Genomic DNA, 16,594 nt, shown 5'->3' on the forward strand with positions numbered 1-16,594 from the left:
TTAATAATACGTACCCGAAACGTAACGACTGTCTGTCTGTTTAAATAATTAATTTGGGGAAAAGACGCGTGTTCAAGCGACATTTTAGGTTCAATTATTTTGTCGTATTTTTTTGAATTGTAATTAAGTATTTAGTCGATGTATAATGTTAATAACTGTGGTAATTTAAAAAAAAAAAAACCGGTCAAGTGTGAGTTAGACTCGTACACCGAGGGTTCTGTACACAATTTTACGTACAAAATGAGTATTTTGTACGAAACTAATTACAATAACATTTTTTCTGTGATGTAAGTATAAAGTATTAAAAAAATATATAATTTATTTTTATATAAAATCATACCGGTAACGCACATGTAACATCCCTGATTTTGCAGGTGTCCATAGGCTATAGTAACCACTTAACATTGTGTATACCACAGGACTACGTTTGCTTGCTCAGTAGCATAAAAATGTATTAAAATAAAACGACTTGAATTCTCCACATTTTCAAGCCCATACATTATTCAGTAAAAATAGTGTTTGGTTCTTAAACGAAGGCATAGATAAAATACGGTCTTTTCATCGCAGAATTGCCGCCAAACACTCCCAAAAGGGACAGTGACCCACTGTACATCTCGAAAAAAGGGTTCCTCCACAAAGCACTACTTACGAGTATGTCACTAAATTCACTTCGATTCGCCCGAATGTTGGTAAATCCCGAAATTTATTCTGATTCCGTAGCCTAATTTGTTTTTGTGAATATTCTAAACTAACATTTGCCCGCGGCTTCGCTCGCGTGAATTTCTCTAGGAGTAGACATGATTTTCATACAAATTTCACCCCTATCATAGTCAGTTGTGGGTTGATTTTCGAAAAAAAAAGTAGTAGCCTATGTTTAAACGGGGTTCTTTAATTACATGCACACCAAATTTTATCAAAATCGGAAGACGGATATTGATGCGAGTTTTTTTATAGAGTGATTCAAGAGGAATATTTAGGTGTAAAAATTATTATGGCTTTACCCGAGCGAAGCCAGGCGGGGGCTAGTTAATAATAAAAAACGACATTGATATTTAATTACACGCGTTGTTTGAAACATCCATTTGAACAACGTACGCCTCGCCTCAGGCAAAATGTGTACCTACTTAAAATTAATAATAAGTCCATGTGGGGTCAAAGCCACATGTTTCAATTTTATTTTAGGATCCATTCAATCTGCAGCATAAAGGTCTAGTGGGTCCATTAATATAAATATTTGATGTTCCTTTTGGGACAACTCATATGTGTCTTTATGTATAATTTATTAGAATGTAAATTAAATCCTCTAAAACATACGAGTGGACACTTGCAATTGGTGGAACAATATACGTTATTCTAATTTACTATGGGTTTTAGCTAATTATTTATTAAAATACGTCTTACATTTATTTGTTGCCAGTTCGGGGTCTCGATTCTCATGCTTTCGAAGTTCAATTCGTCAATACACTTCAATTTTTTTCGATGGTTTTAAGCAAATATACGAAAGAAAATCTTCGATTGATCGATACGTCCGTTGGAACTTTTAAACGGCGATTTTTTTGTAAATGCAGAAACAGTGCTGGACCTTCAGACAAAAATTGTGAAAACTGTTGATGTGAACTTTCATTGCGTGAGACGGTCGATTATAGATTAAGAGTTTTTATTTTAATACTAATACTTTACGATGGACACTACACACCAAGAGGCTTCACTTTTTGATGTACTGAATGAAAATTTTGCTTTCGAATCACAATTATTTCTCTTCATCTTTGCTTTGGCTGTCGAGGCTGTGACGCCGCGAATCCTGAGATTTAAAAATAAACCAGCATTAAAAATAAACTACGGTTTATGAGATTTATTAGGTTTTGATTTTACAACCACTTCTAGTTGACTATGCTCATTTGTTTTCGACCCATTTACCTATACATCATTTTCATAATTTAACACTATAAAGTGACAAATAACCGAAATATCTCAAAACATCTGTAGCGCATCATAAATAATCTTTTATATGTTAATATGCAAAATCTATTAGGTCAAAATATACTAGTCATAGTGAAACACGCACACTGGCCATTCTAAGTTGACCCATATTTACTTGAAAGCTTCAACATTGTGATTCATACCGTCTTATCAAGTCAGCCATACAAAGAAGCTAAGTTGGCGAAAATTGTTTTTTTTTGTCATTGTTGCTGTATTTTTTAGTTTATTATCATAAACTTTTCTGTGTCAAACATGATTTTTACGGCTACTGAAAGATTTTTGGAACATTGTTACTATTTTTCGCTGAGAGATAAAAGTGATTGATAAATGTGTTGGTGGCGCTAGTGTGCGACCAAATACGGCCATAAAACACTGATATAAAAGCATTACACCATAAAAGATGTTGTTTTTAAGTTGATTAAAATGATTACCTCCATATCATTATGTGTTCTGATGTTGTTTTTCATTTGTACGTTCATGTAAAATTGTCTATGACACAATTGTAATGAGTTGCAATCATAAATGAACATTACTTCAATGTACCACACGTATAAGAACATTACATTGAACTAGTTTTCCGTGGTTGCACCAGTCACCTGGACCTGTGCGCTGTTGACGTATGAAATAAATGGTAAACTCTGCGTCTTTTTGCACAGGTTAAAGTCAACGTCAAGGTTGACATGTGCAACTTACCTTATTGTGTCGAGTTGAGGTGCCTCGCATTTTGTCACGAACCGGGAATAAAAAAACAACGGAACAAAAACAATAAAATATACAATGAAATTTTATTTTTCCAGTAACTATTTATAATTATCTTTTAAAAACAAACTCGTATATACATAACCTATAATATCACGTTGGCAATAATACCAGTACACGATCATACCACAGGCCTTGGGCCAGAACTATACAAGACAGTGCTGCGAATAAAATCACAGCGTTCGTATTCATAAAGAACGGTAACTCCGTTATAATTATTAACGTTATTAATAACGCTATAACAGTTATTTTTGACGGTGGCGGTATTGAGGACCCAGCGTGTAGCTCCGCCAAGCTTTCTGAAACAATATAAGCCAATTAGTAAACTGAAGTGATTTAGTAAAGACGTCTTAAATGCTGCTTTAGACCAATTATATTCATATTACATTCCTTTGTGAGAAATATAAATGGAGTTTCATATTAAGGTAGTGCTTGACACGATGTTGAAACAATAATCATAACATGAATGAATATTTTATAACTTGAATTTGTGTTCGTCGCTTCTTAAAATATAAATAAAATACGGCATATTTTAGTTGTACTTCGAATAATCAGCATTAAATTTGTATTTTTGTAGTCATTATGTTTTAGCTATTTTCATCGTGTAATGGTTGAGATGCCCTTGCTTATGTAGATGAATAGAGATAGACTGATACATATATAATAGAGGAAATTAAGGGGAACTCGGGGAACAAACAATTCCATACAAAACCTTCAATCCACGACGCGATAAAGGGTTTCCATTAAAAATATATCTTTAATGTAATGGACATTTCTAAATGCGTGTGTAAATTAATTGGCAAAAAACTATATTGAGCATTTAAATTCACACTTAAAAAATGTACCTATATTGAGGAACTATATTTTGCCCGCGACTTCGCCCCCGTTTATTACGTGCGTCCGCTCATAATTTATTTTCTCTATATCTCAGGCACTAAGTAAAGTAACATAATAGAACGGCCGTATCACATTTTATTCGCATCAAATTCTGCCCTGTGGTTTTGTGATGAGCGAACAAACATACATACAGACAAAAAGAAAGACCAAAATTCTAAAAAAATAGTTTTGGCTTCTATTAGTCCAATAAAGACTCTCTATATATGTACAGACATAGCCCACTTACAGTTTTATTATATGTATAGATAACTACCCCGGGACCAAATTTCATAACAATCGGTCCAGTAGATAATGCGTGAAGTGGTAACAAACAAACAAACTTACTTTCGCACTTATATCATTAGTTGTATCACAACAATACAGTCTAATAAAATGTGAATAATTCTCAGAACGAATAGAAAAAGCTCCATGATAATTTTAGGTACATTAACAAAAACTTTTACCGGCGCCTTCTGTCGGAGGATACGTCGCAGTACTTTTCCTTTCCTCCGCCATTTGTTACAAAAACTTGTCCAATCTTTTTTATTGCAGATTGTCTGTCAGGCGGTCCTTTAAGTCACCTTATTTATTTTTTGAAAGCTGTTCTGATGATTATAAACTTTTTATGTTTTGTTTATTTTATTACTTCCGAAATAAATGTGAACTCTGTTTTAATTATACATAGAGCTAATATTTTAAAAAAGTTAGGATGAGTTGCAACGTTAAATTTGACGTTGATTAATTTAATCGGCGTGTCGCTTTAGACAACATGACGTCATGTTGTCTGAAGCGACACTTTGCATTATTCTGCGCACGTTAAGGTTAACGTCAAAGTTGACGGTACAATCCACATTTTAGTTAAAGTACACCATAATACAATAATACAGTGTAAAATAAATTACACTATAAATAACATTAAGTTCAAAATGCTCTTTCTGCAAAAAAAGTTAGACCTTCATAAAAAAAGTGTTATCTCGTAATAAGCAAAATAAGTTTTAATTCATTCTGTCAATGGCCAATATTGTAAATTGAGATGAGGACAAACGATAACTTACTACAAGTAAATCAGCTAATAACGAAAAAAAAATTGTTGTAAAAATTGGGAAAGATATAATTAATATTTGTTATGTTTATTTTTGCTTGTTTGAATAAGAGAAAGCCGTTTTAAACTCACAAAAATACCCTTTTCCAATATTTAATTTGCGTTCTTTGTAAGCAAAACTGTAAAAACTTTGAATATTCAGTGATCGAAATTACGCAGCTTCGCCTAATACCAACTTCAAAATTAAATTACCCGAAAGAGTTTTAGACGAAATATGAACACAGTTAATGGAATAAAATATTAATTTCTGCGCTAAGTCAATTTATAGGATCACTTTCAGTTTATTATCCCGTTTGTTTGGGTAATGAGATTACGTTCAAATGATGTTCAAGTTACACTAGATCTGACCTACATCCCGAGTTTTGTTTACGAGTGTATGTCCATATTTATCTTATTAATAATATTAATGAGAATGTTTTTGAGATATATTGGTTATTTGATTGCTTACACACGTGGATATAGGACATAAATATTTAGTATTAGCGAGTTTTACCAGTGGCAGATGGCAGAAGGGGCGAACCCAAAAAATGCTGGCTTGATGGCGTCAAGTAATACGAGCCAATAGTCTGACAACTAGGGATGCCGATAACCGGGCGAAGTGGAGACGAGAAAGTAGGAAAGCGGCCCCTGAGCTCCGACACTCAATGGCTGCGGAAGGAAGCGGAAAAACGCTCAGACGTGAGAGATAAAGTTTTACCATTACAAAAAAAAACTCGCTGTGTCATAACATGTTTTACTTGCTGTAGCGCACTCACACACGCTAATGCATGTTCTTGGTATAAATATGTAAGAATATTTTGTGTCATATCCATACTAATATTATAAATGCAAAAGGCTGTCTGTCTGTCCATCTGTCTGTTCCACTTTCACGGCTAAACAGCTGGACCGATTTTGATGAAATTTGGTATACATATAGTTTAAGGATCCCGTTTAAACATAGGGTAGATTTTTTCAATAATCAACCCCCAATTGATTATAATGGGGAGTGAAAGTTTGCGTTTCGCTTTCGCAGAATAACTCATGCGGGCGAAACCGCGGGCAAACGCTAGTAATACATATATGTTTAAAAGGTATTTTTTGTTCCTTAAATTTAAATCAATTGCTAACCAACGAGGAAACGCAGCTAGCGTTATGGGTACTTTTGAACCGGGTACAATTCGGGGTGGCATTTTTGATTGACTTTACAATTATTTATGTTTTATTTTGTTTTATTATTTGTATTTTTAATAAATAAATATACCTCTGTGCATATAAAAAATAAAAAAATTCTAGATATATCCCAAAATTTCATCATACATCTTATGCTTAGTTCGAGCTTGATAGAGTAAACACTGATAGGCACATGTCAAGTCTCACCCTTGCTCAATTTGCGAACTCCAATCCAATTTAGGAGCTTCTTCTACCACAAAATTGTTTTATTTTTGTTTACATCGCGATAAATCGTTTACATACAGACGGTAAATACTGATAAACTACGAAGAAAATAAGGACTTTGCTATTTACATACCAAACACCTTTCTTAAAACTAAAGATGGCACGAAGTGTAAATCCACTGAGCTATGAACATTTTATTTACACACACATTTATATGATTTTTACGCTGTTTATTTGTTTTTTATGTTAATGTGCTTAAAATAACATTTCAAAAGAAAATTCAGATCAAAATACACAAGGAAATAAAGCTGCAGGAAACATTCAAAAGATTACAAGTGTTTTGAATGTTCAAAATATTAGTGAACTTAAAGAAAACAAAAAAAGGGAATCGAAAATAAGCAATGGTTCAACATCGCCTATTTTTCCTTGTACTCCCCATATTAAAAAGTTGAATAAGATAATTAGATATGATAGTTGAATAATAGAGTTAATTTTTCTTCAAATAAATGCTTTATCTATATTATAAAGACTTGGGGGAAATCTTTACCCAGCAGTGGAACAGAACAGGTTAATAAACATATATATTGTATTTCGGTTTCTTTCAGTTCAGTTACAGTTAAAATAAAACTTAAGTTTCTATAATACTGCTATCTACAATATAAAAATTTTACGATTGATAGGAAAAAATGCCAGTAAAAATATTAGTAAGTATTGTTATGCAAATTTTAAAAATAATTTTTGTGCGTACTTGATTATATTGCTGACTGTACCAAAACAATATTTTAAGGTTCATGACGAAAACTAAGTTTGCATCCGTAAGATTAACTGACTTTTGATCGTTGATTGAATTGTTCCAAAATGTATTGTGATCCGATTGGAATTGCGGATATTAATAGAGCTGCCGTTTTGTTTCGAAATTCTATTTTGATTTAGAATTTAAACTTTGTGATTGTAATCATTATTATACAATTTAAACTTTGTGATTGTAATCATATATTTTTATTATAACAGATATTTCAAATCTATACTTATAATATCCTATCCTACAAATATTATAAATGCGAAAGTTTGTGAGGATGTATGTGTGTGTATATTTGTTACTTTTTTACGCAGATTCTACTGGACCGATTGTTATGAAATTTTGTACATGAGTACAATATAACCTGGAATAATACATAGGGTATCCCGAAATTCCGAGCGAAGCCCCGGGGCGCAGCTAGTATACAATAAAACTGTAAGTAGGCAATTTTTTATTAAAGAAAAATTAATTATGGGGTATTTTTGTGGGACTAATAGAAGCCAAAACATTTTTTTTTAATTACTAAAGCTAGTTAACTAGCAGAGCAACATAAAGTTAGTTCACAATGTCACTTGGGATTGATGATTTTTCATCTTACCATTGAGCACATTAAATGAGATTGTGTGGGAGGAGCAAGGTTCTAGGCGATGTAATTCCCTACATCACTGCCATTTATACCAGTAACTTGTTCAATATACACCAGTAATAGTAATAGTCTTACCACTGAGCACATGAACTGACACAGTGTGGGACATCGCCCCTCGCACTGCACATGTGTAATTCCCCGCATCACTGCTATTAACAAGAGCCATCTGTAGCTGGTTGTGTGTTCTAGCTACTGTTCTGTATTCGCAACCAATAGATATACAGTCTTACCATTGAGCACATGAACTGACACAGTGTGGGACCTCGCCCCTCGCACTGCACATGTATAATTCCCAGCATCACTGCTATTTACACGGGCTAGCCGAAGCAGGCTGTCTGCACCGCCAGCGACTTGCTCTGTCTTCACGCTGCAAAAATATATATAGTTTAATACGCGCATTTAGTAAATAACAAATAATTGAAAAATTGGTACCTAGTTCAGTGGTTATGAGAAGTTGGAGTAAGAAGGTGCAAACCGAGTACCTTTTCAGAAATGTAACCTAGTAATTTGTATGGGCCACCATTTGCTTCCATTTAACGAAAATTTGAGGAAATCTGCACATCAGTTTACTGTTTATTTCATTATGATGGCATTGTCACCAGCGTCATAAATATTTTTGTTTGTAATGAACTGCTTTTCTCAGATACGTTAACACAATAAATTTGCAAGCAAAAGCCAGTGAAAAACAAAGTCTAAACGACGATTCTTGATTGTAAACCCAACATATCCCGTTAAAATTTTCCGCGGCTACGTTGCGGCGTATTATGGAATAGTATGACAAGAATCATGCCACTAAGTTACCAACTTAGCACGTGTCGCGCAACTTATCGGGTATCAACAGCGGAGACTTATTGAGGAGAAGGAATATATTTAACTTGTTTTTGCTTGTGACTTCGTTTGCGTTTAAACTATCTTAAGGTTTTGTGAAAGAAAACATCACTAGGAAACCTATAGTAGATAATTTATCATTTAATGTGTGATGGTGAATACAAGGGAAAACCACTCCATCATTATTGCTAAAATGTGGTTATGTGTATTTATGTATTCAGTAGCGTAACTTGGTATGCATAGGCCCTGTACAAAAAAAATAAACAGGGGCCCATCTAAAATGTTTAAAATCGTTAGTCCCAGATTCGTCGTAATCCAGATTATCAATAATAGTCACAATATAAAAGTTGCTATTTTTAAATACTGGCAGAAATATTTAGTTAGTTTCGCATGTACAATATTAGTATCTATAATATAGATGTACATGTCACGTTTATTAGTTTTTGATTCATGCCATTCATTGGTTAGTTTCAGGGTGAATGCTCTGCGATGATAGCATGTGATGTAAATGGGGGAATGACATGGAAATTAACATTTTTCAAGTTTTTATTTACAGTAAATTCTGGTTTAATTCTCGTGCAGATATTTTAATGGTAGTTTTATCAGATTAATTTTACTTTTCTTGTGTTATTATATTTCAAATATTGTGATTGTTTTACAGAAATCATTTATTTTTAATTTCTTATCCATACGAAGAAAATATTTTAATGCTGTAATTATTGAACGTTACATTTGATTAATTCTTGCTGTGAATGATAACAGAATATATTAAGCCATTAGCAAGCTGTCCAGGCATCGCTTGGGTATAAACAAAATAAAATATACACCGAAACCTTTCTCGGGAATCACATTATCTATTGGTGAAAACAACATTAAAATCTTTATCAAAAAGTAGATTTAAGTATTCCTACATTTTTCAAATTTTATTTTCAAACATTTTTTGTTTTTATCTTTAAAAGTAAAAATATCGCCTAATAACTTATTCCGTATGTGACAGCTAAAGTAATCTACACACTTTGCCTAAAAATTCGTAAAGTACATGATTTTCAAACTTTTGAAGTGGTGTGTGGGCAGCTACCACAGATAGAAGTAAAACAAGATACGGCATTTATACCAAGTGCTTTGACTATTCGAATGCTTTGATGACTTTTCGAAGGCCCTTATATAATTAGAATCACCTGTGAAAAAACTGCGATAACGATAATACTTTCAAATATATGACAAAAATTAAATCACACATTTTTGAACTCATACAAACGCTCCATACTAAATGACATGAGCTGGTGACGTCTCAACTTGCTAAAATGTCCGCAAAGATAGTTTTTTTTAAATATTACGTTTATGGTAAAAAAATAAAATATACTAAGGCACCATACTTTCGAGATAAATTCAATCGAGACACTAATAAACTAATAATGGTAATGTTAAGAATACATGGAAGCTTATAAAAGACGTTTGTAACTTAAATAAAACTAATACTACATCTGAAGAACTGTTAAACTGTAAAGGATCGGTAACTGAATCGCTTGATGAGGTCAATAAGTACTTTACGTCAATAGGGCAGGAGCTAGCTAACAAAACATTAAATAAACTAGATGTTACTAAGGAACAATTAGCAACCGAAGCACTTTGTCCAAATTCTCCACCTAACTCTCTCTCACTTTTTCTTACAGACTGCAATGAAGTATATAAAATAATAATGAACCTTAAATCTAACAGTGCTCCCGGTTATGATAACATCACTGCAAATATTATTAAATATGTATGCCCGTATATTATTGAACAAATAACTTTCTTAATAAACATTAGCTTAAAAACTGGAGTGTTTCCTGAACTATTCAAAAGAGTTATAGTTACACCGGTATATAAAGACGGACAGAAAAATATCGCTAGTAACTACAGGCCTATTTCTTTGTTGTCTATACTCTCTAAGGTTCTATAAAAAGTTGTAAATAAAAGACTTCTATCATACATGGAAAAGTTTACTTTATTAAGTTCTAACCAATTTGGGTTTAGACGAAATTTATCAGATTTTTATGAGAACTTCTTAGTTTTTTATGATGGTTGATTTTGTTTTCATAATTAAACACTTTTTGAAAATGGATTTTCCAACCAAATTTAAATCTTCGTAAATGATCCAGCTGCATTGTTACAGTCTAGAAATTATCGTAAACATATCTGTTTTCTTAAGATCAATACATATTTTTACAATTCTTGTACAATTCAAACCTTGTCAACTGTCTATTTTTGACTATGCGGATCCTAAAATACCTACATGAGCGAAGACGCGTTAGATTATTTTTTTTTCTGGTTATATTCTACAAGAGAGGTTATTTATTATATTCAAGATCGGCATAAAAAAATGATAAGTTAGTACCTATTTTGTGAATTTGCGGTATCCAGCTTTATAATAAATCTTTGGCATCTACATACAGGTGTAGTGAGATATAAGCATTACTTATTTATAAGTAGCCCGTTTCATTTTCACGCGTAATGGACCCCTCCATTACGCTATAGTGTTACTTTAAGGGTCAACGTTTATATTTTTTTTATAAATTTATATTTCCATACCTTCATTTCTTTCGAGTGTGATGGTGTGATGATTGATAACACTGTCAGACTGACATGATTGAACTTTTGCGATTATCTACTGCATCTGAACCGAGCGTCATAAGTGAATTTTAACTGTCAACCAGAGTGTTGGTTTCCTCATCATGTTATCCTTCACCGGAAGCAAATGGTGGTCAATGAAAACTACTAAACATGCGTCAGACTGGTATACAAACTCATGTGGCATGGGTAGGATTGCAAGCGGGACTTTTCGATCACAGGCTTCTTAACCACTGAACCGCTTCAATTTACACATGAAAAACGATAGTCTGTCTGTCACTCTTTCACGGCTAAATTGTGCTGACCTGATTTTGATGAATTTTGGAATAGGTACGTTTAATGAACGTCAAACATAGGTTACCACGGGTTGAGTTATATAGATAATAGGTACCTTGTCTTCTTCTTGTGCCGTACCAAAACCCATTTTAAATGGCGTCGTCCGTCGCATAATGTCACTTCACAATATATGTTTCCTATCTTTAAAAATCTAATTCAATTTTATTCTTCTTTTTAACCAGGTACTGATGAATGAATGCTTATAGCATTAAGTTCGCCATTTGTTTATAAGTATGTTTTTACTTGGAACAATAAAGTCTTATAAAAAAATAAATAAAAAGAAGTAAACGTTCCTTTTCGTATTAGGATCAGAGAATTTGAGAAACAGCGTGGGAAGGCCGCCAGTAGGGTTCTATATGGGGCGGCCTTATATATTATATAATGAATTCGGCCAACAATAGTTGCAAAACACGATCGGCACATAAATACGGGACTTCAACGTACGTTATAAGAAAACGAAAAATTACATTATTGCATTAAAAAAAAATACAAAGAAACAAAAAAAGAATACAAATGAAGCAAAGTAATAAATTATGAATAGAATAAATAAGATTACCTAATACCCCCTCTGGTAGTGTCAGCATTTAATGCTCTTCCCTCGTGTAACCATGTGAGCACGGCAGGGGTTTCCACATGCCTGGCCCTGCAGACCAGGGCCAGGGTGGATTCAGCCTCATAGAACTTCTCTGCAAGCGGTCCTCCTGCCTCGTCCACTACGTATACTTGAGGTGCTGTGGACAAAAAGGTTGAATTGGTCGTGGGTGTAATTTGTGTTTTTCTGCGCAAGTCAAAATTAACGTTAAAGTTGTGCAGTCCACCCTAAATCAATCGATTGTAATTGTATAAGAAATTTAAAAATGTAATTTTCCTATCTATATTGTAGATCAAATATTTTCAGTTTGAATATTAATTTTATTATATCTTTGACCTTACTAACTCGACCCATTCGATAAAAGCTTTTGATTAATTCACTTGAAGTAAGTCTCATCTTCATTACTCGTAAAATGTTCAAGCCTTTTAATTTTCAGATTAAGATATAACACGTTTACATTTAACACCTGTAATGATTTACAAGGCAACAAGTATGTATTGTGTACTTGTTTACGCGTATATACGCTTATTTCTAAAATTAAGGATTATGGATTACCAAAGGTTTGGTGTAAAATTTAGTTAAATCTCCTCCACGGAATATAACTTTTGATAACATGTACAGACCATTCCCATCCTGAAGAGCAACCTATAGAACCCACGGTATCCGTCACTCATCAGAAGGTTCGGTTTCTTTGATGAGGAGCTTTCAATTCCACGGGTTTCGCTTGGGAACTGTCACTCTGTCACTATATATAATCCAGCATTTTTGGTCATAGACATAGTATTGAAATTGGCGTGTTATCCCGTCCTAGGATATGACCACTCCATATTTTCGATGAGGCTATTAAGAGATACATTTAGATAACCTTGGCAGCAAATAGACAACATTAGCTTTCCCAAAGAGTTGGGTACATTGTAAGGTTTATTTTTTAAGCTGACCCCGATGCCCAGCGACAGGAGAGGATGCGAAAGTGAAAGACTTACTATTGACATGAAGAAAAGTCCGGCTAACTCTAGGCGGGTGTGTGGATATCTGGCACTCGTAGACGCCCTCGTCAGCAGGCTTGACTTCCCTGATGAGCAGTCTCCAGTTGCCGGGATACCGCTTGGCGACAGTGACTCTGCTGTCGGCAGCGTAGGTCACAGCGCCAACGGTGAGGAGTTCTGGCATCTCGTCTCGACCTCTACGTCGGACCCATGACACCTATAAAGATATATATTTAAAAAACCGGTTCGTACCGGTTTTCAGATTTCACCAATAAATTCCTGAGGAAGGTATGTGTATAATTTACTATGGCTCTACCCGAGCGAAGCCGGGACGGCCTGCTAGTTAAATATATAACTGCTGCTCCTGAATTTTTACCCACGATCAGTATTTATATATTTAACTACGATTAAATGACAAATTATTCGAAGACACATTATGCACTTAGAACAGTATTGAAATAGTAATGCATTTGTCTGTCAGTTGTAGCTTATGTCTAAGTTATTTATGGAGGCTAAAGCGGTTATATCTCAGAATCAGTTTGACAATTTGCTATTAGTCGCAATACACGCCAACTACACTCTAACACCGAGACAACTTGGCAACTAGTTGAACCAATATGATAATTTATATGTCGATATATTACTAGTATAGGTTATCACTATGACTAAGTTATCATAACTGTGAATTGGCTAACTAGTTGGAAGCCAATAACTTGTGCGTAGCAATATTTAGACTGAATAAAGAGCTTTGTACATATTGTATAATATTTTTTCAGGTCTATTTATTATTTTGCTATTTTTAACCCCCGACAACAAACAAAGGGCAACTTGACATTTCCTATCAGATAAAATTTCTTTTATGCCTTTAACAACACAATCGTACCTACAAGAAACACGATTGGAATAACCCGTTAGCGGATTCCTAATAACGGTAATTATCGTTCCAGTCATTATGGCGGCTATTACAGTAATATAACAATAGCTACCATTAGCAAATTTTGAACCACTCTTATACTGATTGCTCTATTAATTTGGGGCGTGGAAGAAAGTTTGTGTTGGAAAATTGGATGAGTTGACTTTTCGTTACTTTGAGTTTCAAGGGTACAAGAGAATGTTATGTACTTACTTAAGTATATGCTACGTTTGAAGTGGAATGAAGTTAGAGAAAGGAAGAAATTGTTAATTAAGATAAAGTTGGAGCGATGATTATGAAAAGGGTACGAATTACGGATAAGTTATTATACCAGTGCGAGTTGGTTTTCCCATTTAAATGTTTTAATGTATCGTCAAATGTATCATGATATACTTTTATCGTCAAATGTATCATGATAGCTTTTGTCCGCGGCTTCGCCTGCGTCTATTTCGTGTGTCCCTCATAGTTATGAGGTATAATTGTTAATATCGCAATAAAACCTACACCAGATTATAAGTTAGACCATCAGCTTTACAACTGTGAACATCAATCGGCAAAAAAAATGTTTTGTCTTCTTATATATCTTATCTCCTACAGTTATATTATAAGTATATATACATATGGATTTTGAACCAGGTATTAAATTTATTATTGTCTTCTTAAAGAACGTGTTTAAAACTGTAGCATGTAAAAGTATCGACATAATATAGGTAGCCGAACCGAGATAAGGTTCCGTGAAATTTTTAGGGTCTCGTGTATTTTATGTTAATCCTTTATTATCCTTCTCATGCATCTAATTTCAGTAAAATCCTTTAAGAGCACATGAGTGGCACATAAAGTATACAATTTCAGAGGAAGCATTCAATACTCCTTCTATTTCATAATTACTCATAAAATGAGTATACACATAAAATGAGTAAATAAAACAACATATTTTTTATGGAATGAATGGAATAATAATAACAATAAATGGACATCACTTAACGGCTCACACTTGTGCAGACAAATTGTGTGAACACATGTACAAATCTTTGGTTCGATTCCCGAATCGTACCAAACACATAGCGGACGGGCGTGGTTACCATTACACCACGGAAGGCGTCTTTCAAAATAGGTAAACTAGGTCTAGGTAGATAGGTATGGCATTCGACCAAACGTGGATGGGAAAGACCAAAGACAGGATTCAGAGATAAATAGTGGGGGGGGGGGGGATTTGTCCAGCAGTGGGACATATCAGGAACAGCTAATTAATAAGTGCGCAGTCTATAACAGTAATCCGATACGAGTTTTTGATTCGTTGCCGACTATTTTACAAAGCGGTTTTCTATTGTCTCTCTCGTCTGGTCTCGTCGTATCTTCTCGTATTTAAAGCAAGGCAAAAAATCGGAAGACGAACAAACAAATGAAAGTATTGTGTAATTATGCTTCGTCGTCCTTGAAAAGTTACTTCGCAAACTTTCCACTCTAGTTTCGAATCTACGGAAAATTTCAAGTAGAATTTGATTGTTGAATTTCTTAGAAGAAAAAAACAAAACCAACTGATATTCGTAACAAGTTCCAGCCATCGTTTTTGTATGATCAGAAAGCGGTTTGATTTCAATCGTCAAAGAGTTTATTGAATTGGAACAATCTACATTTTTTTCTTAAAAAGTTATAGTAATTATATCTTTTATACTTAAGTACGTATATAATTAAAAGTCTAACGTATTTGTTTGAGTGCTACGAAGCTCCCTATTACAATAATATTCGTGGTATTAAGACTGCGCGAGCGCGACGCAGCTTTTTATATTATTACGTAAAATTTGTATTTATTACTTATTTAAAATCTCACCGTTTTATCCAGTAGCAGACTTATCCGGCAATTTAAATAAGCATCATCTCCTAACTGCACCGTGGTCTTCGTAATATTCCCTTCAGGAGAATCTTCGAACGTAGGTCCGTACTTCCTATCGTGGTCGAAGTATGTATTCTTTACTGCCACTACATGGGGCACCACGTCTACTTTAGGGTAGCCTGGTGGTGAAGTTATGGGTGTTCCAGTTGGTTCGGGAGGTTGTGGAACTTTGAAGGATTTTGTGCTATCAATGGTGGAATTGCCGAGTTTCAACATGACAGGAGCCGGCGCGATGCCAGTGCTGAGCGCGTAGAATGACGTCACGGTTTGGTCTTCCAACGTTGCTTGTGTTGGGTTTTCTGAGGAATAAGGAATATAGTTTAGTCATACAAAATGGACATAATATTAAACGGGCTTGTTTTGCGGACCCTATACAAACACAAAACTGCAGGAAAATATATCACATATTTTCCCACAAGTACAAATATTTAACCGTGCTGGGAATTGAACCCAGGACTCAGGGCGGCATTTGTACTCAGGCACTCTGGAAGATCCCCTTGATGTAGATTTATATGGGACCTTTCGGTCCACAGTCTTAACCATTACACCACTATCGCTTCACTTTATATGTACCAACGAGTGAATTTATATGCGAATAAGTGCCTTACGATTAAATAAATTTAGCTAAGAATTAACAACATCAATTACATACTAAATATATTCATAAATACCTACTGGAAGTATTGTATAGCCTGTATCTGGACCTACACTAGTTGGAAAGGTACCTTTATAAGATATTATCATTAACAGAATTAGCACAACTAAGTATAAATCCTTCCGTGCAGGTTAGAGAGAAAACGAAAATATCTCATGTGCCAACGTCTTCTTTTCCCACGCAGATGGTAAAAGTCAATCACGTGAAGAGCTATAATCTGGAGATATTTCTCAGCAATAGTCTA

The 16,594-nt window shown here is 34.2% G+C and overlaps 1 protein-coding gene across 1 annotated transcript in view; it reads right to left on the reverse strand.

Annotated features, from left to right (window-relative positions):
* Window positions 1-2,757: 2,757 nt before the first annotated feature.
* LOC128676071 (hemicentin-1-like) overlaps window positions 2,758-16,594 on the reverse strand; it is an 87,835-nt gene continuing 73,998 nt past the window's right edge. Inside the window, exons 3-7 of the mRNA XM_053756010.1 lie at window positions 15,633-15,994; window positions 12,886-13,105; window positions 11,867-12,041; window positions 7,767-7,903; window positions 2,758-3,038 (exon numbers count right to left, since the gene is read on the reverse strand). Coding sequence (XP_053611985.1) covers window positions 2,833-3,038; window positions 7,767-7,903; window positions 11,867-12,041; window positions 12,886-13,105; window positions 15,633-15,994 — 1,100 coding nt within the window. The 3' untranslated portion in view covers window positions 2,758-2,832. The remainder of the gene's footprint in view (window positions 3,039-7,766; window positions 7,904-11,866; window positions 12,042-12,885; window positions 13,106-15,632; window positions 15,995-16,594) is intronic.

This window comes from Plodia interpunctella, chromosome 15 (genome assembly GCF_027563975.2).
Source record: "Plodia interpunctella isolate USDA-ARS_2022_Savannah chromosome 15, ilPloInte3.2, whole genome shotgun sequence".
NCBI classification, from domain to species: Eukaryota; Metazoa; Arthropoda; class Insecta; order Lepidoptera; family Pyralidae; genus Plodia; species Plodia interpunctella.